Source organism: Sarcophilus harrisii, chromosome 2, assembly GCF_902635505.1.
Source record: "Sarcophilus harrisii chromosome 2, mSarHar1.11, whole genome shotgun sequence".
In the NCBI taxonomy this organism is placed as follows: domain Eukaryota; kingdom Metazoa; phylum Chordata; class Mammalia; order Dasyuromorphia; family Dasyuridae; genus Sarcophilus; species Sarcophilus harrisii.
This window is the reverse complement of record NC_045427.1, coordinates 41,028,310-41,054,377: the sequence shown is the minus strand read 5'-3', so window position 1 is coordinate 41,054,377 and position 26,068 is coordinate 41,028,310. Positions and strand designations below refer to the sequence as shown.

Sequence of the window (26,068 nt, the reverse complement as noted above, 5' to 3'; positions counted from 1 at the left end):
GCTTTGCGTAGTGCTCCGGTAACCAGAGCTTAGATGATTATTCCTTTTAAAAATCTATTCTTACAAGACCATTTTTACTCCCTTATTTTTTGTGCTTGTCAGAATTAAGTGTCAAAAGCCATTGTTCTTTAAGTTCTGAGGCACAACCCTAAATTCCATATTCATTAAGCAGCTGTCCAAAGTAATGAGTTTTGACTCCTTACTCAATGTTTCTTTGAAAATGTAGGAGGAGGAAACAGGAGGAAAAACCTAAAAAGTGTCAACAGTAACATTAAACACAATTTTAGGAAGAACTCCATTATTTCTTTATTGCCATTGGAAATTCCTCACTTCAGGAAAATAGGAATTATCTTCAGGAAAGGTAAAAGACCAAACCTTTACATTACTTATAAAAGAAACTAAATTAAAGGCTAATGTTCAATTTAAATTAGAGAAATCTCTTTTAACTATCAGAATGTAAACATTCCAGAGATACTGCTACAATAGTAGAATAATGACATCTTTGATCTTGAAAGATGGCATCCACCTCAAAATCCAGAGAGATGTTTAGTTGCTAGGACGCAGCTCTCTCTGGTGAGGTTTCAGACCTCTCAAACTCTTAAGCAACTGAATCGCAATTGGGATTTTGTCACATTCATATTGTGCTGACATCTTTTTTGGCTCCTTCAAATTTGTCCTTTCCTTCAAATTCAGTCCTTTAGAACTTTGCAACTTGAAGGGGAAATGAGACTAGAGAAAATTTGTAAATGTCCTTAGCCAGAGATACATATAAGATCTTGTGACTTTGGTTGTCTTGGAAATTGGATATATCCCATGTTTTTTTTTTTTTAAATTAAGTGACTGATAGCAGCATTTACACTGGGATTTGGTCTACAGTCGGCATTTTTAATCCCCTAGCAACTTTTGAAAAAAAAAAAAAAAAGCAGCGAGAAGCAAGTAGTATTCAGTAGGCCAAAACCAATGGCAAACACCACCTCTATAGTCAAAGGAAGTGAAATTAAATAAAAAGAACAATCCTAGGCATGTGGCTCTGGTTGGTTTCCAAATCAGTGAAATGGATGATCTCAATCCTGAAAACTGAAGATGAAACAGAACTGTATTTTTCTGTGACAATGAAACAATTCCATAAGGAAGTAAAAGAACCATACTAAGATAAAAGGCTATACAGTTATCCTTTGAAAACCCACTACATTTTTATTTAACAAGTTTCTGGATGTGTTATGGATAGTTTTGTTTCTAGTGTTTATGTATTCATTAAACATAATCCCGTTATTCCTTAAAAATGAACACATGCCCTCCCAGTGAGTTTGGACATTGTCACCTACATAAAAAAAAGGGTACTAAATAATTTACAGTTTTATTATAATTCATCCATCCCTTTACATTAAACAAAGTATATTACACCCTTAAATAAATCAGCTGTTGCACTTTTCTAATCCTTTCCAGTAATAATTCTTCTCCTTTTCTAAATTTACAAATGCTTTTTATGAATGAATCCCAAACAACATATTACTTTGTTTTCTGGAACCAGAAATAAAATTCCATCAGAATTTACATGTATTGCTCAGGACTTGTTTCGATTACCATTCTAGGTTATCACCTTAGACCCAGTCCTGGGCTCCTTTCTGATCATCACCAGTGTCATTTTGTTAGTGCTTGTGATCGTTAACCTTTTTGTTTCTGCAATTATGCTGACCTTCAGGAAGGAGAGAAAGTCCATTATGGTAGGTAATTCCCCACCTCAGTAAGTATGAAGACTCAGCTGTTAGGAAGACTCAATATCACCAAAGCAAAGAATGGATGTTGCATACTCAGCACCATTATCTTTCTATACTATTCTACAGAGGGCTCTGAGTCAGTTTCCTACTTGTAGAATGACACTAAATTCTATGTTCTTCACACACTTCCTAGCACACTGCTGACACTCAACTACTAAATATTAGTGACACCTTACTTCCTAGCAGCATGTTAAGTTCTACATTAGCACTGTTCCTTTTGCTCTGTCTCTAACAACTGTTTCAAGTTTTGTCTCATTCTTATCCTCCTTTTTTCCACAACTAGGCACAGAAAGAAGCACCACTTACAGAAATTCTGCTGCAGAAACTTTCCAATTTGTTAGGAATACGGAGGCCTCAAAAGGCGCCAGAGCAAAGAGTCCCAGCAGCAGCAGGCACCAACATGGAAACTGCAGAGAACGAACTAGCTTGACTTTCTCTTTCCCCATCCTTGGCTTTTCTACCATGGCTGATTAATGTAAAACATTCCGGTGGTTTTTATTTTTGCATGGCATGGCCTGGGGAATGACAGTTGCATGTACCCATTCTTATTTACAACTTAACTCTGTAAGATTCAATGAAGAATTAAAGTCACCTCAGCAGTGTGTTCCATTTACGTGGACTTCAGGCATTCTTCAGGGCCCTGACATGGTTGAGGTGCATATGAGCAAAGATCCTGGACAGACCAATCACAGTGCACTGTCAGTCCCACTGCCAGTGAGGTAGAGAAGGTTAGCAGAACCACCCAGTACTCTCTTGGCACAACCAGTTTAGACTTCTACTGCCCCCATTTACAAAGTGACTGTGAGGGTAAATAGTCAGAATGAAGCCAAGTTCCTTGCAACCTGTGCAAAAGAACTGATTTTAATATCAGATTTTTTTTTCCTGCAAGACAAAGGCACTGACAAGAGGTTCAGTTTATTATGAACCCAAGAAATAACTCAAAAGTTACTATCTGTGACTAAATACAACAACCCCAAACTATTTAACTTAAACATTTAGAGTAACTAAAAGTCTCCAGGAATGGCATTAGGACTGCCTGGTGTGCTTCCATAGGTCGCTTATTTAGACAACCCTCTATATACAATCACTAAGGCTCTCCATTCCCAATGCCCCTTATCGATACTTTTACTTTCTGGCCAAGCGGTAGCAAAACAGGGCATTGAATCTTTACCTTTATTAGGAGCTACTAATCTCCACAATAAAAATCAATCCAAAAATTAAAGAAAAGCCGTTTGAAACTTCTGTACAGATACATTACACAGAAAAGACTAGTCACACATCACTGATATAGGAGGCCTTCCCCCTGGGAGAACAGCACTGGCTAAAAGGACCAAGGAGAGTTAAGAATCAGGATGTCAGCCTCCATCCATTTATGCAGGGAAAACAGAGAACTACCATTCTCCTGTGGGCACCAACTAAGTATTTTTGACTATACTGTTGAAGGTTCCACATCATCTTAAAGAATTCAAATAAAAACAGATCCCCTTATTTGCAGTGGATTTTCCGCTCACTCACTAGGAGACTTGAATGCTTGTGTTAAGGCAGCCAGAACCCTCAACTAGGCATATTCTGCCTCACCTAAACTGTCATCTTGGTGCCAGTGGTACATCAAGAAGAAAAAACAAATGACTTACAACGGAATATGCTATGGGGAAAAGCCGGAAACTGTAACACTGATCCCTCGTGAAAGAGAAACTCAGCATTCAAACTTAAAGGGGTAAAAGGCCACGGAGGGCTCCCTGAGAATCCAGCAGAACTAAGAGAGGCCATCGACTTTCCAGAAAAATCTTTGCAACTGGATCCAGGTGCAAGAGCATCCCGCAGCCAGGAGTAATATATATGCAATGAAATTGCCCAGCTTCCAGCAACTATTGCTGTAATTGCATGTTTTCTCCTCCCCTTCTATTTGAAGACATGAGAAATATTGCCCCTAATTCACACCCATGAAAATGTCCCTTACAAAGGGGTTTCTGAGTTGGGGTTCAGGGGGATGAAAAAGCCTCATATTACCCTCTTTCCTATGGTCCAGCAAACTTTGACTCTCCCAGTGTTTTCCCTTGCCTTGTTCCCCCTGCAGAATTGCTTCATAATAGCCAAGGACAAAATCTGTAACCACACTAACAGGGGATGGAAAAAGTGTATTTGAGGGAACAACCTACACCTGCAGGCGTCGTTCCTCTTAGTGTTCTTGTAGGATCCCCAATAATTAGCCTCCTGAAGTCATGAAGAATTGGAAAGCAGTAGAATTTGGTACAGCAGGAAGAGTTCAAGAGGAAGAGAGCATTCGTTAATACAGGAAACAGAATTCTATGGGAATCTTCATTACAAGAAGAGAGCTGCTCAGTCCCAACTCCTAAATCCTAGAGCGGTATAGCAAAAGAAGGTCTATGTTTTCTTTTTCAGCTCTTCAAATCTTCGGGAGAGGTCATCAAAGTCAATATCCTCAGAGGCTGAGGTGTTGGCACCCGCAGACGTGGTCGGTAGTGTATCGGGGACAGACGGCAATTCAGGCAACACGAAGTTGTCAAAGGTATCTGTAGTTTTCAAAGTGGGTCTCGCGGGAGCTTCAGGTTTGGGGCCAGGACCTATTTAATTAATTACAACGAGCAAAGAATTAAATATGCTGATAAGCTTTCCATTTATAGAATTAAAGATTGTTCAAATTGGAAGCAATCAACTGATTTAATCCCCTCATTCCCTCCCCCCCAAAAATAATCTGAATATATCACAACTCAGTAGCACAACCATGAACCCTATTTCTTATACTTTACTGCCTCAAAAACATTGTGTTTAAGCCTTCCAGATTGATTAAAAATTTCATATCTATGTTCCCTGAAAACATATAGCCAACTTTTATTTAAAATGCTTTGTTTTATTAAAACAAAAGAGAAAACATACTTGAATACTTCACATATCCATGATTTATCAATGTCCCAAAGCCCTCCTCCCATCATCAAAAATGATAACAATTCAATAGTTTGGTAACTGGCCTTCAAATACTGTCATGGCCCCAGAATCCATCACCTTGTGGTCAATCTAGTGATAAGCCTCTCTAAATTTAGCTACAATGGTTCTCAGAAAACAGACTGACTCAGCCTGACACATCAGTCCAGTCCATCACCAGCCCAGTACTTTTTTTAAAACACAGAAAAATTTAATCCTGTGAGTCAATTAAATGCACCACAAAATATTTTTTTCTAATTATAGTCTAATCCTATTGGGTGGGAAGAAGGGTTTCCTTTTATAAATGAACAAAGGAAAGTCAAAGTCTTTCATGACGGCCATACAGTAAGATCTATATTCATTCTTCTGCATGTGGCACATCATAAAGGGCTCCCCTGGAATTCTGATGTGATAAGTGCTGGTATAAGCACTGACTAGAACCTGGAAATCTTTTTTGCTTTATGGATATTTAAGTTTAAGCAGACTGATTTTCAGGCAAGCGACATACATACATCTGTATGCCTGTATGGGAGAAATTTCTTTTAAATTTTACAGAAATTATTAAATCTTTGAGGGTAAGGATTTTTTTTAATTGTATTCTTTCTTTAAGTATTTTGGAGGAGGAGAATGGCATACATAATGGAGAAAGACTGATCCTGAACTACAGACTTGGTTTCAACTCTGTCACTGGAACATAATCCAGATGATCCTGGAGTTGTCCCAATCCAAAAACTGTCATCTACAAAGAAAGTGCTGAATGACACAGAGAGGAGTTTCCTCACTGAGAGTTCCCTGTAAGTCCCAGTCTCTTCCTAATCCCCTCATATTTCAACCTTCTTTCCAAGAAAAATCTGACAGTCATACCTTCAACTTTAATCATACTGGTTTTTACTGTGAAAATGGTCACATTTTAAAAATTATAATCCTTGCCAGGAATTTCTTAATTGAAATTACATTTCTTCCGGCAAAATAGTTACCAGATAATCTTGTTCTTTAATTTTAAGGTCATTTTAAAAGTTCAAATCTTTGAAAGAAAAAAAATTCCATTAGAAACCCAACATCCAGAAATTCTAAATTCCTCTGTTCTACTGTCAATCACCCAATCTTATGCTAACAGTAGCATGATCACATATGGTCCTGTTTCAATTTACAATCTAATTGTAAATCAATACATAGGAAGTAGTGAACATAAGAAAATAAATAATAGTAGATCACATTTGTACAGAGCTTAAAGGAAAGGAAACAAAGTAATTTCCTCATAACATGCCTGTAAGGTCAATATTCTAAATATTATTATCCCCATTTTATATATGAGGAAATTGAAGTTCTAATGGGGAAAATAACTTGCCCAAGTTATCACAACTACTAAGTGTCTAGGACAAAGATCTAGATCTTTTGACTCCAAAGGTCATGGTAAAGATTAAGTTCTCTAAAAGTTTAGAGACAACAGAGTTAAGTGAGAGCTGAAGTAGATAGATTTTCTAACAAAGAGAAGACTAAGGGAACAAAGAGAGGGAAGGCATAAGCTGGAAATGACGCATGATATGTTTATGGGACCAGGGAGAATGAGGAATAGGAAAAAATAAAAGTTAGAAGAACGATGAGGCTAAATTAAAAAAATTCTTGGAATGTCAACCTAGGCTGACATTAGGAAAGATAAGTAGGTGACAAAGAGGCATTAGAGTGTAAAAAGGATCACAAGAAAACTGCTGAAGTAATCTAGATAGGTAAAAATGAAGATTTTAAATATGGTGAAGGAAATAGGAATAAAAAAAAAAAAATCAAGGATTCGACAGATTCTAACTCTAAATTTAGTTTAAAACTTCTCTTTAGATAATTTTAAAGGGTTTAATCCAAAATAACACTGAGATCTCAAGTTTGGGAGACTAGAAGAATAATTCTATCAGTATGCCAATTTAAAATACAGCTAAAAGGCAGGTGAACTCAGATTACTATAATGCCCAATCCGGATCCCGAAGAAAAGACAAAAGAGACTTTTCAACTTTCAGTAGAGAATAAGGGATTAGAGTACAGAGTAGAGAACTCAGGCACAAAATTTGCACATAGCTTCAAATGAGGTTATTTTGTTTGCTAGTGCTCCTGAACTATTTTTTTCTTACAAGAAAGATTCAATGTAGCTGGAGTTTATAATGGAAAATTTAAAGGCATCCAAGTACCATAAATAAAAAAAGTTACACTGATGATCATTTACATGGAAGATGTAATTTACAGGATAAAAATTTCAAAAATGTACATTTGTTCTAATCTATAATGTCATTCTCAAAAATTCATAGAAAGTGATTAAGATGTTTCCTTAAGGGGGTAGCAAGATAGTGCAGTGGATAGAATGCCAGCCTTGGAATTAAGAGGACCCGAATTCAAATCTGATCTCAGACACTTAACACTTCCTAGCTGTATGACCCTGGGCAAGTAACTTAACCTTCAACTGTCTGCAAATAACAAACAAAAACAAGATATTTCCTTAACCTACGTGTTATAACATTCTAACACTTCTGAATATAAAAAAGAAATGTGTTTATATGTGTGTGTGTGTGTGTGCGCGCATGTATTTTTATATCCCAAGAAAGGTAAGGAAAAAAGGAAGAAGAGCTAATTCTGATTCTGTTTTGAATATGTTGACTTTGGGTAAAAATAGAAGACACGGAGTCATGAGAAATGATCATTGTGACAGCACAGAGAAAGAACAGAAGGCTGAGCACTAAGCCTTGAGAAACACTTTTGAGAATGCTTGTTCTAAAAATACAAGATCTCATAAACATTTCAGGAGAAAGAAAAACACTTTAGGTTAGGGGATAGAATGAGAGAGAAGAACTACTATACTGTACTTACCAACAACCTGTGCAGAAGGAACATTCTTATCAGCATTAACATCAGCCTGAAACACAGAAAGGGTTACTATGGAGGAAAAAAAAATCACTCAAAGGCACGCAGTGGCTCACACCAAGTGAAACTGCTCACCATAGACAAAAGACTCAAGCCCTCAAAGAAATTGAGCTATCAACCCCTAGCATCCTTTTGCTGTCCTTCCTTCCATTACAATTAGTCATCTAACAACAAAAGCCAAAAACCAGAAAATTCTCAACCTAACATTCTGTCCATCACTTTAGGAGGGACGAAGCTCTTCCATTCCATTGTCCCCAGACAATCCCAAGCAATGCTCTAGCGCGTGCACAGGCCAAAGCCCAAGAAAAGGCTGTTAAAAACAAGAATGGCAAGACTCAACTTGATGCACCACTCATAGAGAAAAAAATGTCAATAAAAGAACCCAAGCAGGCCTAGGAGCATGCAGCTTTTCTCAAGTGATTAATTTATAATACGTGTCCATTTCAGGATTCTTCAATACCTGAACCAAGTTAATTTTTTTTCTGCTATAACAGAATTTGGTAGAAACATGCTTTAAGCCATGAATAGGGGGATAGCAGAAATCCCAAGAGCCATAAACTGGACCAACTGATATTGTGTTCTAAAAGACATTCCTTTCCATGGTTTCTGAGAATACAAGTAAGTGGCACTTAGAGTTCCAATCCTAAAACTACATCATCAGGTACACAAAGTCCATGAACTTTTCTATCTGATCCAAAGAATGGTTGGTTCCAATTACATCTTAGTTGGTCTTCTTTAGGAGTTTTCAGTGATCTTGTTCTCCTGTTCCTAAATCAATCACTGAGAGACAAAGCAGCACCATCACTATGTCCCAGATGGGATGAAGCAGAATGAAAGTGCTAAAGCAGAACCATGTTAGTGCTAGGGACTAAATGAAACTGTGCCTTCCCTGTGACAATTACTCTGCCCTCTTCATGGGATTCTCTCTGCAGCTGCTGCTTATAAAAGGAAGCTCAGGCACTTACAGATTCATATGTTGGGGGAGTTGCTGGTATCTGAGGTGGATGGATATTGGGAAAGGGCTGATAAGTCCCAACTGGCAATCCATTGAAATCCGACTGTAAGAGGAAAAAAAATCAATGTCATGGATACAGTATTGCAGTATTGATCTCAGTTTACAACTAGGAAAGATTTCTTGTTTGGGTCAAAAAAATAATTAAGCAGGAGCCCTATTAGGAAAAAATTATCTAAAACAGCTCTAAAAACAAGTATAAGGCAATTAATCCAAATAACAAATGCAACTAAGTTGCTGAATCTTCCCCCAAAACACTTATCAGACTAGTACTGCAAAGGCTACCCTCTGCCAACAGTAAAAGTCATTCTCTCCAACATCAACCATTCTCTGCATAAGTGTTCTTGTTGTTAACCACATGGGAAATAGCTATAAAGTCCCTCTATAGTGAGACCCAATGACAGTTGGGAGACATACAAGAAAGATTTTTTTTCCCAAAAAATTCTATGTTTTACTTCTTTATGATGTACAATTGAGCCAAGCAATAGCCCCTTAATCCAAATGGTAAAACTTATTTTCCTAAGTTTACACTAGACTTAATACCAGACACATTGCTTTTTCAATCTTCAATTGTGGACTGCCAAAAGTTGATAATATCTCATTCTATTCTCAAGACTTTCTCCCAAAAGATCTTATATATACTTACTGGCCCCTTTGGAGGCGGATATGAGAAAGGAGAACCTGGTGAGGGCATGGGCATTGGCATGGGCATAGGCATGGGCACTGTTCCATCAGGACCAACTGGTGCAGTGAATCCACCACCTCCTCCTCCTCTTCCATGTCCACCTTTTTTCACATCATCTGTGAATCCAACATCAATAAGATCTGTGTCAACTCCAGGAGGAGCTTCTGCCTGAGGAAAGAGAGGAACCAATATATAGTTACACAACAGGCCCAGAGGCCTGGGGAGTTACCTCACAATCCATGAGGGTATTATGAATTTCTCAATGTCAATTCACATTTACAAGTCAGAAAGACCAGCTATGTTAATGATATCACCTAAGATATGTATTGCTGTATATTTTTTTTAAGTATTTAGATAGTAATTATCATACACAAAGTGGTGGCACAGTGGATATATTCTTGGAGTAAGGAAGGCCAAGGTGATATCCAGTCTCAGACAATAACTAAGCCTAAAATACAGCTTAGATGACCTTCATTTAAATCTGTTATCTGAGGCAAATCACTTAACCTTATGTGCCTCAGGCAATTCTCTAGGATTTATATACTGTCATTCCTAGATGAGTAAATCACAGGTCTCTAGTGTTGTTTGTCCTTCCTTCTCCAAGAGGAGCTCCTCAGCAGGGAGTTGATGCCATGATATGCAAGTGAATTGGTCACCAGCCTCACTCTCCCCTCCAGAGCCAATCTGGGCCAAATTTAGATCAGGATTGGAAATGGATCTGGATGGCATGGAAGTCCTTGATCTTTTCTAAAATAAGTCCTCAGTTTGACTGAGGTAATGCCCTTCAATGTCCTTTCTGATGATTAAAGCTAGGTAAGAACTGAGGCAAAGAATGGACCTCTTTACCAGTCTCTTCCCAGACCTGCTCCCTGCCCTCCCTCCCCCCCAAAAAAATCAGTCTGGGAAGGGAAGTCCTCAGAGTTCTGACCAAAATAGAAACTGCTATTTATATCCACTCTGAGCCAATCATCTGACTCAGTTTCCTCATCTCTAAAATGTGAAGATAAAATGAAATACCATTTGTAAAGTACTTATTTTTTTTAATGTGCTATACAAATATTGCTCTACTATTCCTATAGACTAGCAAAGCAAAAGCAGAGATTTAATCCCTACGTGTATTACCAAGTTGTCTAAACAATGGAGAAGATGGTCCTACTGAGAGATCCTCACTCTCTTCTGTATCTCAACTGGACCTAATGTACTCACCATGACAACAGAGTCAGGTTCATAAGGAACATTGTAATTTTTGGCTATTTCAATCAGGTATCTCTCTACCAGAATTTTGGGTGGAGCCTCCACACTCAATTTATGCATTAGCTGGGGAAAAAACAAAAACAAAACAAATTACTTCGGAAACATGAATATCCACTTTCATCCCAAGATACCTATAACTATGATAGTACAAAAAAGGGCTTAGTGTTCATTACAAAATTGGTAGTAACCACCAATTAATCAGTTGTTTTTCTCTTTTTAGTATTTCTTTCTTCCACAAGGCAAAGTGAAGACAAATTATTTTCCCAAAGTTGCAAATTAAGTTAGTAGCAGTATTAGCATTTGGCATTAGCATTTTTCCTAGGCACATGGAACAAGGTCCATTTCCCAAATACTATTCTATTTTTGTCTTTGTAACTTTATTGACTTAGAACAGTACCAGCACTTACTAGCTGCTGGTTGCTTGGCCAGTCTGAGGAAAAATAAAATATGTTGTTGCTGACAAACATGGATCAGTTTCCTCCTCCACTACTCCCTCTCCAATCACAATTAATTTAGTGGAAATCAGCTTGAGGACAGGTATGATGTCATTTTGCTTTTTATAGCTCCAGTGTATACTACAATAGTTATGTGTACAAAATAGATGCTTCATGAAATTGTTGAATAAATTTTGAATATAACAATAAATAAAAGAGCAATATTATAGGATTAGGATCAGATAAAAGTCAACCCCCCCCCAAAATGAAGGGACAAAATGACTGCACTGTTAAGCTACAATTCAATATTGCCCCCTTTTCTTCTTTCCTCCTTTCCGACAATGAAATGGACAACTCTACATTAATTTAGGCTTACTTGTGTCTACCAAAATCGTAGTGGGTCAAAAGTATCACCTACCCATCTTGCTTGTTTTTATTTTTTAACAAGTATGCACATTACCCTGTCATTCACAGTTCCAATCTGATTGGTCCTACATAGTTTGCCATATTCTTTACTATACTTGGCACAAAGCTGATCTGCAACCTAAAGAGAAAAAAAGAACACTGAGAAAAATGCAGAAACCATTCAGCAAACAACTGAGGAAAAGAACAAACCATTTCCTCTCTAATCATACTAAACATTTTATCAATTTGTGAAATAAAGTCTCAGAACAAGAATTTTTTTTTTCAGAAACAGTATGACAAAAAACAAAAACAACAACAAAAAAAAAAACCACAACCCCCCCCTCAAAAAATGATAACATATAATCAATCATGCATATGAACTAAACAGAGGCAACAAACATAGAAACAGATGTCTTATTTCACTGAAGGATTAAAAATTACTGAAATCAATCATACTCACTATTTTCAACTCAGCCACTTCAGACTGGAGTCGAGGAGCAGCCCATATCAAAGTGGACACAGATTCAGCCAGACCAGAATCAAGTTCTCTAAGAAAATATAAAAATGAAAAAAAAAAAAAAAAACACAACTCAGTACTTTAAACTTTAAAACTACATTCTACTATTTCTTAAGAATGCCCTAGTAGGGGCAGCTAGGTGGTGCAGTAGCTAGAACACCAGCCCTGAAGTCAGGAGGACCTAAGTTCAAATCTGGTCTCAGACACTTAACAATTCCTAGCTGTGTGACCCTGGGCAAGTCACTTAACCTCAATTTCCTCGGGGATTGGGATGGGGGAATAAAGAATGCCCTAGTTGTCCTACTTCAGCTAGTACCACTCTATCAGACTACAGATAAGGACAATAACATCATCCCAGTTTCCCCACACAATCATGTAAAATAAAACCCATGCCCATTCCTGCCAAAAATCCCACGGGAATGTAACATGTCTTACTTCATGGACTGGATCAGACCAAATCGGGCTAAGAGCAGATCACAGTAGAGTTCTAATATTTCCATGGCTTCCACAAGGTAATCTTCTCGAATGATATGCTCCACACGGATCCGAGCCCGTTCATCCTTCCCAGCTGCTAGATAATCTGCAATCTCCTTCCTTGCTTTCTGGGCTAGTTCCGCTGTAATATAAACCATATATATATATATTTTTTACACACTGATAATGAGCTTTTCCATGGTCAGGAAAGATACACTGTACTTAGCAGTCTATGCTATAAAAATTCTGAACATGAAACCTACGGAAAAATCATTTTCCTAGGTTGGTTCAACACTCCAAAAAAAAAACTCATTTGAGCTTTTTATTCCTTTTCCTTGATAAGAATACTCTTGATAACAAACAACAGTAACAGCAAGCATTTATTTTTATACATACATACCTTTAAGTTCTTTACAAATATTATCTTATTTCATTCTCAGAACAGCTCTGGGAATGGGTGCTATTATTAGTCTCCATTTTGCAGATAAAGAAACTAAGATGCATAGAAGTTTACTTATACAACCTGAAAACAAAATGCTATAACCAGGATCCAATGAGAAACCTGAGAAAAGGGAAAAATAAATGCCATGCTTAAGTACTCACTTTTCTTTTTTTCTAGCAGTTTGAGACGATTTATGACCAGGCGTAAGTTGACTCTTAAGCGTTCAGCCTTGAACCCAGAGCCCAGCATGATTTATATTTCCTATGGAGAAAATACAGGAGCCATAATGAGATATTTTTAGAGGAAGTCTGCCTGGTCAGAAGTTGAGTCCTAGTTAAATAATCACAAATTCAGTCATAGAATTAAACAACTCCACATTTTATAGATGAAATTAACACTCAAGAGGGGCAGCTGGGTGGCGCAGTGCATAGGGCAGCTGGGTGGCGCAGTGCATAGAGCACCAGCCCTGAAGTCAGGAGGACCTGAGTTCAAATCGGATCTCAAACACTTAACACTTCCTGGCTGTGTGACCCTGGGCAAGTCACTTAACCCCAGTTGCCTCAGCGCAAAAAAAAAAAAAAAAAAAAAAAAAATTAATACTCAAGAGCATCCATCCGGTAACGACAGAGTTGGGAACAGAAGTCTACAAGAGCTTTAAGACTACTACTTTTCCCCCAAGATACACTGCTTGTAACACTGTTTTAAGTAAATGGATTTTAACAAAATAACTGACAAACTGAGTCAAAATTATTACATTTATATACAATTGCTCCAATTTTTATGTCAAAAGATTACACATTAAAAAGACTATCATTACCTCATTAAGGTAAAAAGTTTGGCTGAGGTTATCTTTATAGTGCCTACTGTAACAGAACATGCCATGCTTTCTATCATCACATCTGAAGTTTAATTTGATAACATATGATACTATTAGTACAAATATCTCATCTCTAAAAAGTGATTCAAAAGGAATCCAAAAAGAAAAAAAGCGTATGTTTAAAAATAACAACAGTTATTGGTCACCCTTAAGTTTTATATAAGCCTACTGAGTGTATATGGGAAAGGGGAAACAAAGAGAGAAGTTTAGGCAAATGCTCCAATGTTCAGACCAATAAGGTAAACATGGAACATTTGTAAACCTTCTGAAAGTTTTGCTTTGGGTAGCTATATAGATAACTATGCTGATTTATTTCAGTGACAGATAAACAAACCCCATTCCTTCCAGTAACAAAAGAAAGTCCATTCAAATCCCATTTTGTCTAACTCTATAGAATGTTAGAAAACATCCAAGAGAGAATCAACCTTACAAATTAACAAAAGCTACCAGATGTCAGAGAAAAAAAAAAATCAAGACACATTAGAAAGAGTACTGGCTCTAAAGTTAAAAAGTGTTGGGCCCTTTCTCTGATGCTAATTACTTGTATGATCTTGGGCAAGTATTTTATTCTCCCTGGGTCTCCGTTTCTTAATCTGTAAAATAATCTATGTTTCTATGATCCTATCAATTATATTACAAAAACAACCCTACTGATTTCTTCAAACAGAACTCCAATAGCTCCAAAAGACATGAAAATAAATTGCTAAATAGCCATTCACTAAAACATAAACATATAAAGCTATCCACACACCTAAGTGAACTTCAGAGACATGTTGTAGTGCTAGAAGGGTAGCATTTTCTGCTATAATAATGCAAAGACCTATATGCTACACCTGACATTCTTTAGAAAAAAGGCAAAATTAAGACAAGGAAAAGAAAAAGAAAAAGATCCCCTAAGTTTTCCCAAATCCAAAAGGATTTAGAAGGGAGAAGGGGAGAAATGGCACTAAGAAACCAGTGAATAAGATGTCATCTGAATTTCTCATTTCCTGTTAACCAAGTTTCAGACCTTAGGAAGAAGTTGGTGCTTTCCAAGATTGCAAAAATCACACCTCAACATCCACCTGTATACAAAAGGGGGGTATGGGGAGGAGAAAGGTGAGACAAAAAGAAGAGAGCAAGACACACAGAGGGAAGTAGAGAGAAAGAAAAAAGCAAGAAAAAAGAGGATCATAAAAAGATATATTGTACCATCAAAGAAAATAATTATCCCCTGCCAGAACCCAAAACAATTCTTTAACAAAACTTACAGAAACCAGTAAAACTACATTACTTTAGAACATTAGTAAAGTAAGCAGCACTAACAAAATTGCTAGGCTTCAGTTCTACCATGATGTATCAATCACTAATTCATAAACCCTCACAGATAATATTCTCTTTAGATAGTTTGTTTTCCTCTTTCAAATAATCTTGCCATTTATCTTCAAAACAACTGAATCAAGAGGACAGAGTTCAAATCTGATAATTATTAGTTGTATGACCCTTGGCAAATCACTTAATCCCAATGGGGGAGAGGGAAGGATGGGGATCATAAATCGAATGTCAGTCACAATCACGGGTACAGCTTATCTGTTTACATGTTTTTGATGACCCCAGTGTAAAAATGAAAGGCAATAGAACTTTTTAAAGGAGGTGGAGAGTCATTGCCCCCAAAAGACTCCTCACCATACTTTCCTGAATGCCCAAAGTTTCTACTGCTAAGAATCCTTCCTTTGGGTAAAAGTATTATCAAGAATCCATTAAAATGGAAATAAAACCTAAATAAAATAACCTATTAACCATTTTAAGATTCCTTTATCACAGAACTAGGCTCCGAGAAAATTAAATAAGACAAATCAAAAGGTTCAGAATATGTTATCTGTAAAATACAAAGAACCATTAGAAAGTCAGAGTAGTAACCTCTAGTCAAAAAAAAATAAAACAGGTAATTTTAAAAAGAGAAAACATTGTTAATAACTACGTGAAAAAGTCTTATTAGCTAAAACAACTCTAATAATTGAAAGCACTAACATGCAGGTTGTGAAGAATTGGACATATTGACACTACCCTCACTCTGGGTCAAGCCCTCATCATCTCATACCTGAATTACTGCAATAGCTGCCTGCCTCAGGTATCTGTAAACATTCGGGTAACAAAAAGATCTTCTAAAAGCAGCAAAGTCACTCATTTACTCAACAAATCAACAAATTCCAAAAGCTCCCATGGTCTCCAACATCAAACACAAAATCCTCTAGTGTTCAAACCCCTTATAACTTAGTCCTCCCTGATTTTCCAATCTTCTTACACCTTATGTTCCTACTAATAACTCTTTGCTCTTTTGATTGTTGGTGGAATTGTGAATGGATCCAGACATTCTGGAGAGCAATTTGGAACTATGCTCAAAAAATTATCAAACCATGCATACCCTTCGATCCAGCAGTGTTTCTACTGGCTTTATATACCCCAAAGAGATCTTAAAGGAGGGAAAGGGACCTGTATGTGCCAAAATGTTTGTGGCAGCCCTGTTTGTAGTGGCTAGAAATTGGAAATTAAATGGATGCCCATCAATTGGAGAATGGCTGAATAAATTGTTGTACATGAATGTTATGGAGTATTATTATATGGTAAGAAACGACCAGCAGGATGATTTCAGAGAGGCCTGGAGAGACTTACATGAAAAGATGCTAAGTGAAATGAGCAGAACTAGGAGATCATTATACACTTCAACAATCATACTATATAATGATCAAATCTGATGGAAGTGGATCTCTTCAATAATGAGATGATCCAAATCAGCTCCAATTGTTAAGTAATTAAGAGAACCAGCTACACACAGAAAGGACTATGGGAAATGAATGTGGACCACAATACAGCATTTCTGCTCTTTCTGTTGTTCTTTGCTTGCATTTTTATTTTCCTTCTCAGGTTATTTTACATTCTTTCTAAATCCGATTTTTCTAGCGCAGCAAGATAAATACAATATATGTATACATATTTATACAGTTAACAACATATTTAACATGTATTGGACTGCCTTCCATCTAGGGGAGAGGGGAGGGGAAGAAGGGGAAAGGATGGAACAAAAGGTTTCTCAAGGGTCAATGATGGAAAAATTACCCATGCATATGTTTTGTCAATAAAAAGCTATTAAAAAAAATAAATTAATTAAGGGCAGCTAGGTGGTGTACTGGATAGAGTACTAGCCCTGAAGTCAGAAGGACCTGATTCAAATCAAAGACACATAACACTTCCTAACTGTGTGATCAGGGTAAGTTACTTAACCCCAATTGCCTCAGGGGAAAAAAAAAAAAAAAAAAAAAAAGAGCAAAACAATAGTTCACCAAAATTAGTCAACATTACAAACCCAATTAGACAATATATGTAAAATCTAATTTGATAGTTTTATGAAATAAGAGGTGAGAGAGGTATATACTCATACATTTTTTCAGGGTCAAAGCTGGGCATTATGGTATTTGGTTTAAATTTTTTGTTGTTTTTACTCATTATTTTCATGTTCATGGCTTTAGTTATTATTATGCATATTATATTACTGACTGTTACTGAACTTTTTATTGGTTTATATAAATATTTTTGTGCTTTTCTGAATTTATTTTCTTATGACAGAGTCATACTCCATTATGTTCCTCTGTGTATGCTACTTACCCATTCTTAAATTGTTAGGCATCTACTTAAAAAAAAAATTAAAAGTACAAAAAATACAATTATAAAAAAAAATTTCTAGTGTCTCACCTCTGTTAATGTTTCTTAATTATTCTTACATAGCTTGTTTGTATATATCTGTTTGCTTGTTGTCTTTCCCACTAAACTGAGAATTCCTCCTGTTCAGGGACTGTTTTAATTTAAGTGTAATTAAATTTCCTCTTCTGCTCCAAATTAAGAAGCTGAAGCTGCCCTGCTTACTAAGGGCAGCTTGTCCTTCCATAAAATCATTATCCTTTTCTCTCCTTAGCTTAACACAGGTTCCTTGCTACCTACCTTCAAACTACCCAGTTCCTCTTACCCCAGCCAACCTTCACACATATACAATATCCTGCACTTGCCCTACTACCTCCTCATGCTATTATCCTATGATTCCCTCCCCCTTCATGGTGCCTGTCATATAGTGAGCATTTAATAATGAGTGTCACTCATGATCCCTTTTTTCTTGGCCATCATTCTTGAGCTCTTTGCACTGACTCTGACCAGCCCATCCTCTAAATCCTCTCACCCCTAGGGTTCTTGGGACATCCAGCTGATTGTCAATCAATCTAGACATATTTCCATCTTGATATTCCATAGGCATCTCAAAATTCATTTTCTAAAATAAAATTAAACTTCCCTAAAATCTATTCACTCCTAATTTCTGTCCTAGGAAACACCATTTATCCAATCATTCAACTCATTTTCAGACACTTATCATTTCCAGTCTCCTCTACTCATATCACACACACATACACACCCTAATTACTTGCTGTCTATACTACAGAGACATAGCTTCCTAATTGTTCTTCCTGTATCCAGTCTCTTCCAATTCATCATCCACACTGCTGTTGAATTGATATACCTAAAGCATAAGTCTCAATAGTTCCCCAGTTAAGGGCAAAATAAAAACTCCTCTGTTTGATGTTTAAAGTTCTTTCAAAATCTAGCATATTTTCTCAGATTGATTACACAGAACTTCCCCTCACAAACTGTTCCAACTGTATTTATATGATCATATGATTCCCCATATTAGAATGTGCTTTTTCCAAGCAAGAATAGATTCGTCTATCCTTGTATCCTGTATGGTCACTAATGAATGAATCAAAGTTTAAAGCTTTTAATAAAACACTAAAAAAATCTCACATAGTATTTGGCATTCTTAGCTAAAGGTATAATGACCCCTGAGATTTCCCTTGAAAGTCTAACACACACACACACACACAAAATTAACTTATTTTCCTGTGATTTGTTTCTTCTACCTAAAACTAAAGTGCCTAAAGGAAACTTAAGAAACTGAGTTCTTATTCCAATTTTTATTGTATTAGAAATATTAATAAATCTATTCCCAAACAGCTTACCTAGCAATAGTGGATGGAATGAAAGAGATTTACTTTGAGAATGTGATCCAGAAATTGTTGATTAATTACCGAATATACAAATGACTTACAAATTGCTGAAGCCAGGAACTGTCAGAAAGGCATTGGCATTCCTGTTATTCCTACAGAGGTTCAGTGACATGGGTTTGGATTTAAGTGAAATTAATGGAAGGTTAGCTAATAGAAGGTAAGGAAAATTCCATTTTCCTAAAACCATGGGTAACATACTCAAGTGAAAGATGGCCAGGGACTTAGCTGTTTATTTTTCATTTGCTATATTAATCATTTATCAAATTAATATTATCTATCAATCTGTCATTTCATTTATGAAAGAAATGAACTAATGGGGGAAAAAAGGAAATTAACTAAAGGCAACAGATTACACTTCAGTATATCAGCCTTGTTCAAAGGATTATGAAACTTATGTCCAAACGTAATGAAAGGAGTAAAAGAGATGCCTCCCACTCCACAAGAAGATTCCAAATGAATCAAAAACAAAATTGTGTATATGGCTTATCTCTTTGGTTATACAAATTAATGTAAATAAAATAGCAGCTGAAAAGCAGCATAGATAGATAGATAACATTGTGTGATGCATTGAGCTCTTAAAAAAAAAAAAAGCACTCAGGAGTCAGTACTCTCTTACTATCTGTGTGACCTTGCACAAATTCTACAACCCCCTCCCAGCCCTCAATTTCTTCATCTGTAAAAATGAAGTCATTAGACTCAATGGCCTCCAACTATAGATTGATGCATTATGAATACCCCATCCTGATCACTGAAAGAGAATAACCATCTTTGGGGGTTCCATTAACAATACTCTTCTAGTTCTAATACGACTGTGAGTCACAAAACACTACAATCTTTAAAGAATCAAAGTTGTGAGTGACCCAAAGAACGCATGGTAGAAATAAATTGGCTGCAGCATTCTACTGAGGGCTTGCATAAGAAATGAGATTAAAGTAATGAGGATAAATGTGAGCAAAAAGGTAGACAGTGTTACAAAGTAACATGACTGTGCTACAATGCTATCCACAAAACGCAAAAGTACCCAGAGAAGAGCCTCTAAGACACAGATAGGCTTGCCCTGTGGAGAATTTGGGGGAGTTTATGGACAAGAATCTCCCAAAATGAGAGTCACTTCATTGGTTCTAAGGGAAGCACTCACATGGATTCACTGAAGAACAGAGATATGCGTGATCTGAACTTCTTTACAAAGGCAGCTAAGTAAGCTCTATATTAAATTCACAGTGGGGAATGAAGCATTGTTTATTCATATATTCTAATTAAAAGTTATCACATATAATGATTGAGAATATCAATTTTTAAAGAATTACAATACAAAATAAACAACACAAAGGATCCTGAGTTTCCTCTGGTGATTAAGACAACACAACACAACAAAATTCCTCAGTATAATCAGTGTCATTTGATTTGGAGAAGTGTCTATTACTAGACAGTCTCAACAGAAGAAAGTTTAATGCTATGTCACACCACAAATTACAAACATAACTTTGATGAGGAAACTTTTTTTTTTTAATCACGAAACCTATGACATTCACATAATCAAGACTTTTACATTCTCTTCAAAATCAACCCAGTTGGGAATCACTATGCTGATCAAAATAAAAGATTTAGTTGTTAACCCCATAGCACTGTCCATGGGATTTTCTTGGCAAAGACACTGGAAAGATTTGCCTTTTCTTTCTCCCCTGGGATTATGGCAAACAAGCAAGTATCTGAGATAGGATTTGAATTCAGGTCCTCCAAATTCCATGACCAGCCCTCAGTCCACTGAGTTCAGCTGCCTCCTGAGGTGTAATGATGTAGACATTGAAAAAAATCCTACACTCCAAGAATATGTCACAGCTGCCATTATGGAAATCTAGACGGTGCAATAAAGACTATAAACATACTTATCATTAACTTAGAACTTCCCTATTATATATTAAATAGCACTAAATTGAGTAACTTTGTTCCCTCCACTGTATTCACAGTCCAAAAAATTCTGTATACTTCTAGTCTAGATTTATATATAAAGCACACAATCATAACTTGATTCCATCTGTTTCAAAAGCACTAGGGCCCAAATTAAACATTGTTTTATGTCTAAAAGTAGATTCAGACATCGCTAATAAAGCAGCATTTTAAGCAATCTAAGCAACTTTATATATAATGCGTACTAGAAGAGCCATCTATACTCAGGGAGAGGTCTGTGGGAACTGATTATAGTTTCCCCCACTCGGGCCCACAATATAACATTTTCACTCTTTCTGTTGTTTGCTTGTATTTTTGTTTTCCTTCTCGGGGTTTTTTTTTTTCTTTCTTTCTTTCTAGATCCAATTTTCTTGTGCATCAAGATAACTATGTATATATATATTGAATTTAACATATATTTTAGTATGTATTGGAATACCTGCCATCTAGGGGAGGAGGTAGAGAAAAGGAGGGGAAAATCTGGAACAGAAGGTTTTGCAAGGGTCATTGTTGAAAAATTACCCATGTATACGTGTTGTAAATAAAAAGCTATATAATACAATGCATACTAGAAGAAAAATGAGTAATGGGAAAAAGCAATATAAAATTTTGTTTTTCAGAATTTTTCACTGATTATTTTATATATTCTCTATATACTACCAAAACATATACTGAATTTAACAATTCACCAAAGCATTTCTATCACAGACTTTAAGTCTTTTTTTTTTGTCTACTTATATTACCAAAGTAGCAAATATATTGCCAAATTTTTGTTTATATTAATTCATTTGAATATTGATTTATAAACATAGGTGCTTTAAAAATCTTATCACTGCTAAAATCAGCTCTAGGTTTTAGAGAATCACTACCTAAACCGATTTATTCATTCGATATCATATCAATTAAGCGACTGAAGAATTATTTTAGAGATCTAGAAAAATATTGGCATATCTGGATGGCCAAAAGGACTTAAAAGAGGAAAGCGGGAACAAAGGTGCTTAGCCGACCAGACCAACCACTACACTAGTGCAAGTCAAGAATGCTAGTAGACAGATGACTGACCCGCCTCCAACTAGAAGATCTCTGCCCTCCAGCTCAGTTCATGCCTAACACAGACCTTTTTCTCATTATGGACGTTTTTAAATGCATAAAACAGGACAATTATCAAACTGAATTTTTATTTAAGTTCATGCCCCCGGAAGAAGAGCGCCGGCTTTAAGACGAGCCTCCATGGGACACAGGAGCGCCTTCCTGCAAGAACCTTGGGAAGCCAAGAAATCGCGGGCGCGGGTCCCGACTCCGGCGTGACTCGGGAAGGGTGGACGAGTTTTCCCATTAACCGCTACCTTTTTTAATGGAAAATAACTGAAAACGGCGACGTTACGGGAGGGGTTTACGCTTCGCAGGGCACAGAAGGACGCCTAGCGCAGCAGGCGGATTCTCCCCGGGGGCAGGTGCGTTTCTGGATGACGTTCTGGTTCGGGAATTTCAGTCCAAATGGTTTGTTTTTTGTATTTAAAACCCGAGACCGAAAAGGGGCCCGCGGAGTTCCCGTGGACAGAGGGGCCACGGCATAGGCATGGTGAGGGAGGCCGCAGACTCGGTGGCCTTCCGCCCCTTCCTCTGAAACAGCCTCGGGGCAAGCGGGAGACCCCCCTTCGCCCGGAACACTTAGTGATTTCTCCCTCCGTGTCCCGCCGGGCGAGGCCCACGCCCCCCTCACCCATTTCCCTCCCCGATTCCCTCCCCACCCCCACCCCTCCCCCGGGTCCGGCCTGACAGTCAGGTGCCTCCCCCGCCCCTTTCCCCCCCAGGGGAGGCACGCAGGGGCGTGTGTGCAGGGGCCGAACCAGGCCACGGTGGAAGAGAACAACCTGCCCCCGAGACAAAGGACCCGGGCTGAATGACAGATCGTGGGCCCTCCCGGGGGCCGGATCCATCCCCGCCAAGTCTCCGAGACGGGCGGACGGACAGGGCGATGCCTGCAGCCCCCGGCCCCGGCTCCCTCCTTCCCTCGCTGTCTCCGGGAGGCGGCGGGGAGAGAACGGGACGCTGCAGGCCCGGGGCTGCACACTCACCGGCCCGACAGCGGACTGGAGACGGCGGCGGCTACAGCAGGGACGGCGGCAGAGAGAGACCAGCGTCCAAAATGGCGGCTCGCTCGGCCTCAGTCCCACTGGTGCAGGCGGAGGGATCCGCGGGGGAGAGGTGGACACGCCCCGTTCCGGGACTATGCCACGCCCCATCCCGGGGATAGGCTGAGCACCTGCCCCCTACCGGGGATAGGCCCCGTTCGTTATTGGTCTTGGACCACACCCCCTTCCGGAGATAGGCTGCACTTGGGCGGCTTCCCGGGACTCCCCCTCTCCGGTGACCGAAGGCTGCTTCCGGGCCGACTTCTGCCTCCGAGCGGGGACTACTTCCCGCAGCGGAAGAGCTCCACCTTCGGCGAGGCGGGAGCAAGTCATCTACAGGGTCACGCAGTCTTGAGTCACTGGGGTGGGGCCCCCACGAGCTGGGTGGGGCGGCCGCCCATTAAAGGGCCGGGACCCCAGAGGCATTAAAGGGTACGCCCCTAACCTCCCCATTTCGTAGAAGGGGATACTGAAGTCCAGTTAGGTGAAATGATTTGCCGAGGTTTCCCCGCTAGGAGAGACCTCCGCCCTCCTTCTGAGACTCCGGGTTTGCCTTCCGTGCCCCACCTTTCCTTTCTTTGCCCCTCCTCCCCTTTCCTGGCCCTTCCCCCTCGCATCCCTCAGCTTCTCCCCGGGAGCGCTCAGGTGACCTCGGATACAGGCGACCCCACCCCTGCATCCTTCGCCTGCCCCGCCTTCCCGGCCCCCTGGGACGCCCATCCCTAGCTTCCTTTCCCCTAATTAGTCTTTTCCTCTCTCCTCCTCCCCCCTCCCCCCACTTCTCCCTTCTTAAAATTAGTTTTGCTCAAAGAACGTGAGGTTTCTTCACCTTGATCTTCTGTGATTAGGCTCCTCAAACTCTAAATCGGTTTTCTGTTGCTGTTGCATTTTCAGTCGTGACCGACTCTTCCTGAACCCTTTTGGGGAGGTTTCTGAGCAATGACACCTGAGTGGTTTCCCATTTCCTTCTCCAGCTCATTTTACACATGAGGAAACTGAGGCACACGGGGTGAAGTGACTTGGCCAGAGTCACTCTCCTGGTAAGTGTCTGAGGCTGCATTTAACTCAGGTCCTCCATACTTCAAGCCTGGAAGAACCACCCAGCTGATACGTAACATTCCTAATACCCCCAAACATCTTTTCTGTGATTGGAGTTGGAATGGATTTCTGCAGGTCATCTAGGCTAGAGTTAGACTGAACTGCTTATCGCTCTGGCACGCATTTCCAGAGACCACGTGGAAAGCTGTGTTTTAGAATGTTTGATAATAATGGTAGTAGGGAACCGTCTCTGTAAGCTCTTCATACTTTGTCTCATTTGAGTCTCACAATAAAGCCAAGATGCAGGTACTATTACTATTCCCACTCTACAGATGAGTTCACTGAGGCAGAAGTTAAATGATCACACAGCTTACAAAGTGTCGGAGGGAGGAGCAACACTGTATCCACTTCACAGATTTGCTACCCACCCTCTACCCCCATCAGTCCGTTAGAAACATCAGGTTTTATATTTTCTCTATTTCTGAAATATAGTCTTTGTATGTAATTATTTCAGTATAATTTATTTCATTTGTTAGTCTATATATTTTATGCATTAAAAAAAAATGTAATTCTAGGGGGCTGCTGGGTGGCACAGTGTATAGAGCATCAGCCCTGAAGTCAGGAGGACCTGAGTTCAAATGTGATCTCAGATACTTAACACTTCTTTAGCTGTGTGACCTGGGGCAAGTCACTATAGATATAATTCTGAATAGAGGTTTGTAGGATTTTCCTGACTGACAAAAGGGTCCATGGTATCAGAAAGGTTAAGAACCCCTTCTTTAGCAAAATAGTATTGTGGCCCTAGCTTGGAAGAATAAGACAACTAGTCAACTATGTCTATATTACACTATAGCCAGCCAATTTACATTAAATGGCTTCATGGAGAATTGACTGAGCACATCAGTTTCCTATGGAACTTCAGCACACAAAAGCAGTGTTTTTCCAGACACATCTATGTACCCTCTACCAGCACCTCAATTTTAACTTTAAAAATCCAGTTTTGTCACTTAACACCAGATTCCCTCCCCTCAAAAAATAAAAAATAAAAATCTAGTTTTGGATCAGTATGGAAAACAATCCTTATTTTTTTTTTTTTAATGAATTGCTGTATTTCAATATAATATGACTCAAAATATAGAAATGTGCTATAACTAACAGATTAGGATAATTTTATAAAAACATTCATAACTGCAAGGTATATGTGAATGCAACCTTGTGTGAAGGTTCAGATACATAATATATAATGGAATAAAAAGGGAACCCAGATAAGAAATAAAGAGTTTAATTTTTTACTATTTCTTTTTAAAATGTAAATTTCATTTAGAACTAAAGAAAGTCTCAATACCAAAGCTTTTAAGTTAAAAAAATACCTGTGCAAGCAATAAGAAAGGAATAATTATGAGAAAAGAACATTTCTTGATACATTGAAGATAAATGAATGAAAGTCCGATTATAAGGGATGGTGGGGACCACCCATATCACTAATTTTGAACTCTGGACATATGTAGTTTCTTGCAAAAGTAAAGAATTATAAAGGCACCCATCTTGGTTTTATCTCTGCTTTTTTATGGATTCTGATTTTAATATTAAAAGTAATTGATTGTATTGTTCTCTTTGCTATACTGATTTCCAAGGAACTTTGTAATGACTATTGAATTCTTTTCAAATATCAGAATATAGGGCGTCCCAAAAGTCTGTTTAGTTTTAAGCTTTAATAACTTCAGAAATACACTAAGATATAAAATTAGTTGTAGGAATAAAACTTTTTGGGAAATTTTAAAGTCAGGGCTCTTTTAGAGTTAGGAACTGAATTCCTGTGGCCCTGAAGCACTAACAAATAGGTTGTAGGGACTCTATCAGTACTCCATAGGGATACTAGCTACCCAAAAATGTAAAGACTTTCCCTGCTGGAATGGACAAATGTGAACAATTTGATTCAGTGGCCATGAAGGTGCTGAAGCAGGCACTGGGGAGAGTTCAGTCAAGCATGAAAGATTCCAAAGTCTGGAAACTGGACACCCAGCTTGACTTTTGTGTGCCAATGGACTTTGATGACTCTGGAAGAGAGTCTGATGACTTTGTGTACCTCTCACTTAACTCCAATTCATATCCACAGACATACACACTATAAACTAA

At 38.3% G+C, this 26,068-nt stretch overlaps 2 protein-coding genes across 3 annotated transcripts in view; one reads left to right on the top strand and one right to left on the bottom strand.

The window, feature by feature from the left end:
* PKD1L3 (polycystin 1 like 3, transient receptor potential channel interacting) overlaps positions 1-2,232 on the top strand; it is a 38,754-nt gene extending 36,522 nt beyond the window's left edge. Inside the window, exons 25-26 of the mRNA XM_031950028.1 lie at positions 1,593-1,724; positions 2,068-2,232. Of these exons, the coding sequence (XP_031805888.1) occupies positions 1,593-1,724; positions 2,068-2,208 (273 nt within the window). The 3' untranslated portion in view covers positions 2,209-2,232. The remainder of the gene's footprint in view (positions 1-1,592; positions 1,725-2,067) is intronic.
* Positions 64-22,958, bottom strand: IST1 (IST1 factor associated with ESCRT-III). Of its 2 annotated transcripts, none has more exons than XM_012540420.3 (10): positions 22,838-22,958; positions 13,010-13,109; positions 12,368-12,548; positions 11,876-11,963; positions 11,471-11,554; positions 10,529-10,639; positions 9,284-9,490; positions 8,591-8,683; positions 7,572-7,617; positions 64-4,363 (listed from the first exon to the last, which is right to left on the bottom strand). In XM_012540420.3, exons 2-10 carry the CDS (start codon positions 13,095-13,097, stop codon positions 4,164-4,166), a joined length of 1,098 nt encoding a protein of 365 aa, XP_012395874.1. In that variant the 5' UTR covers positions 13,098-13,109; positions 22,838-22,958; the 3' UTR covers positions 64-4,163. The 2 variants fall into 2 exon arrangements, with proteins under 2 accessions (XP_012395874.1, XP_012395875.1); XM_012540421.3 differs by having other exon boundaries at positions 7,572-7,578.
* Between the last annotated feature and the right edge of the window lie 3,110 nt (positions 22,959-26,068).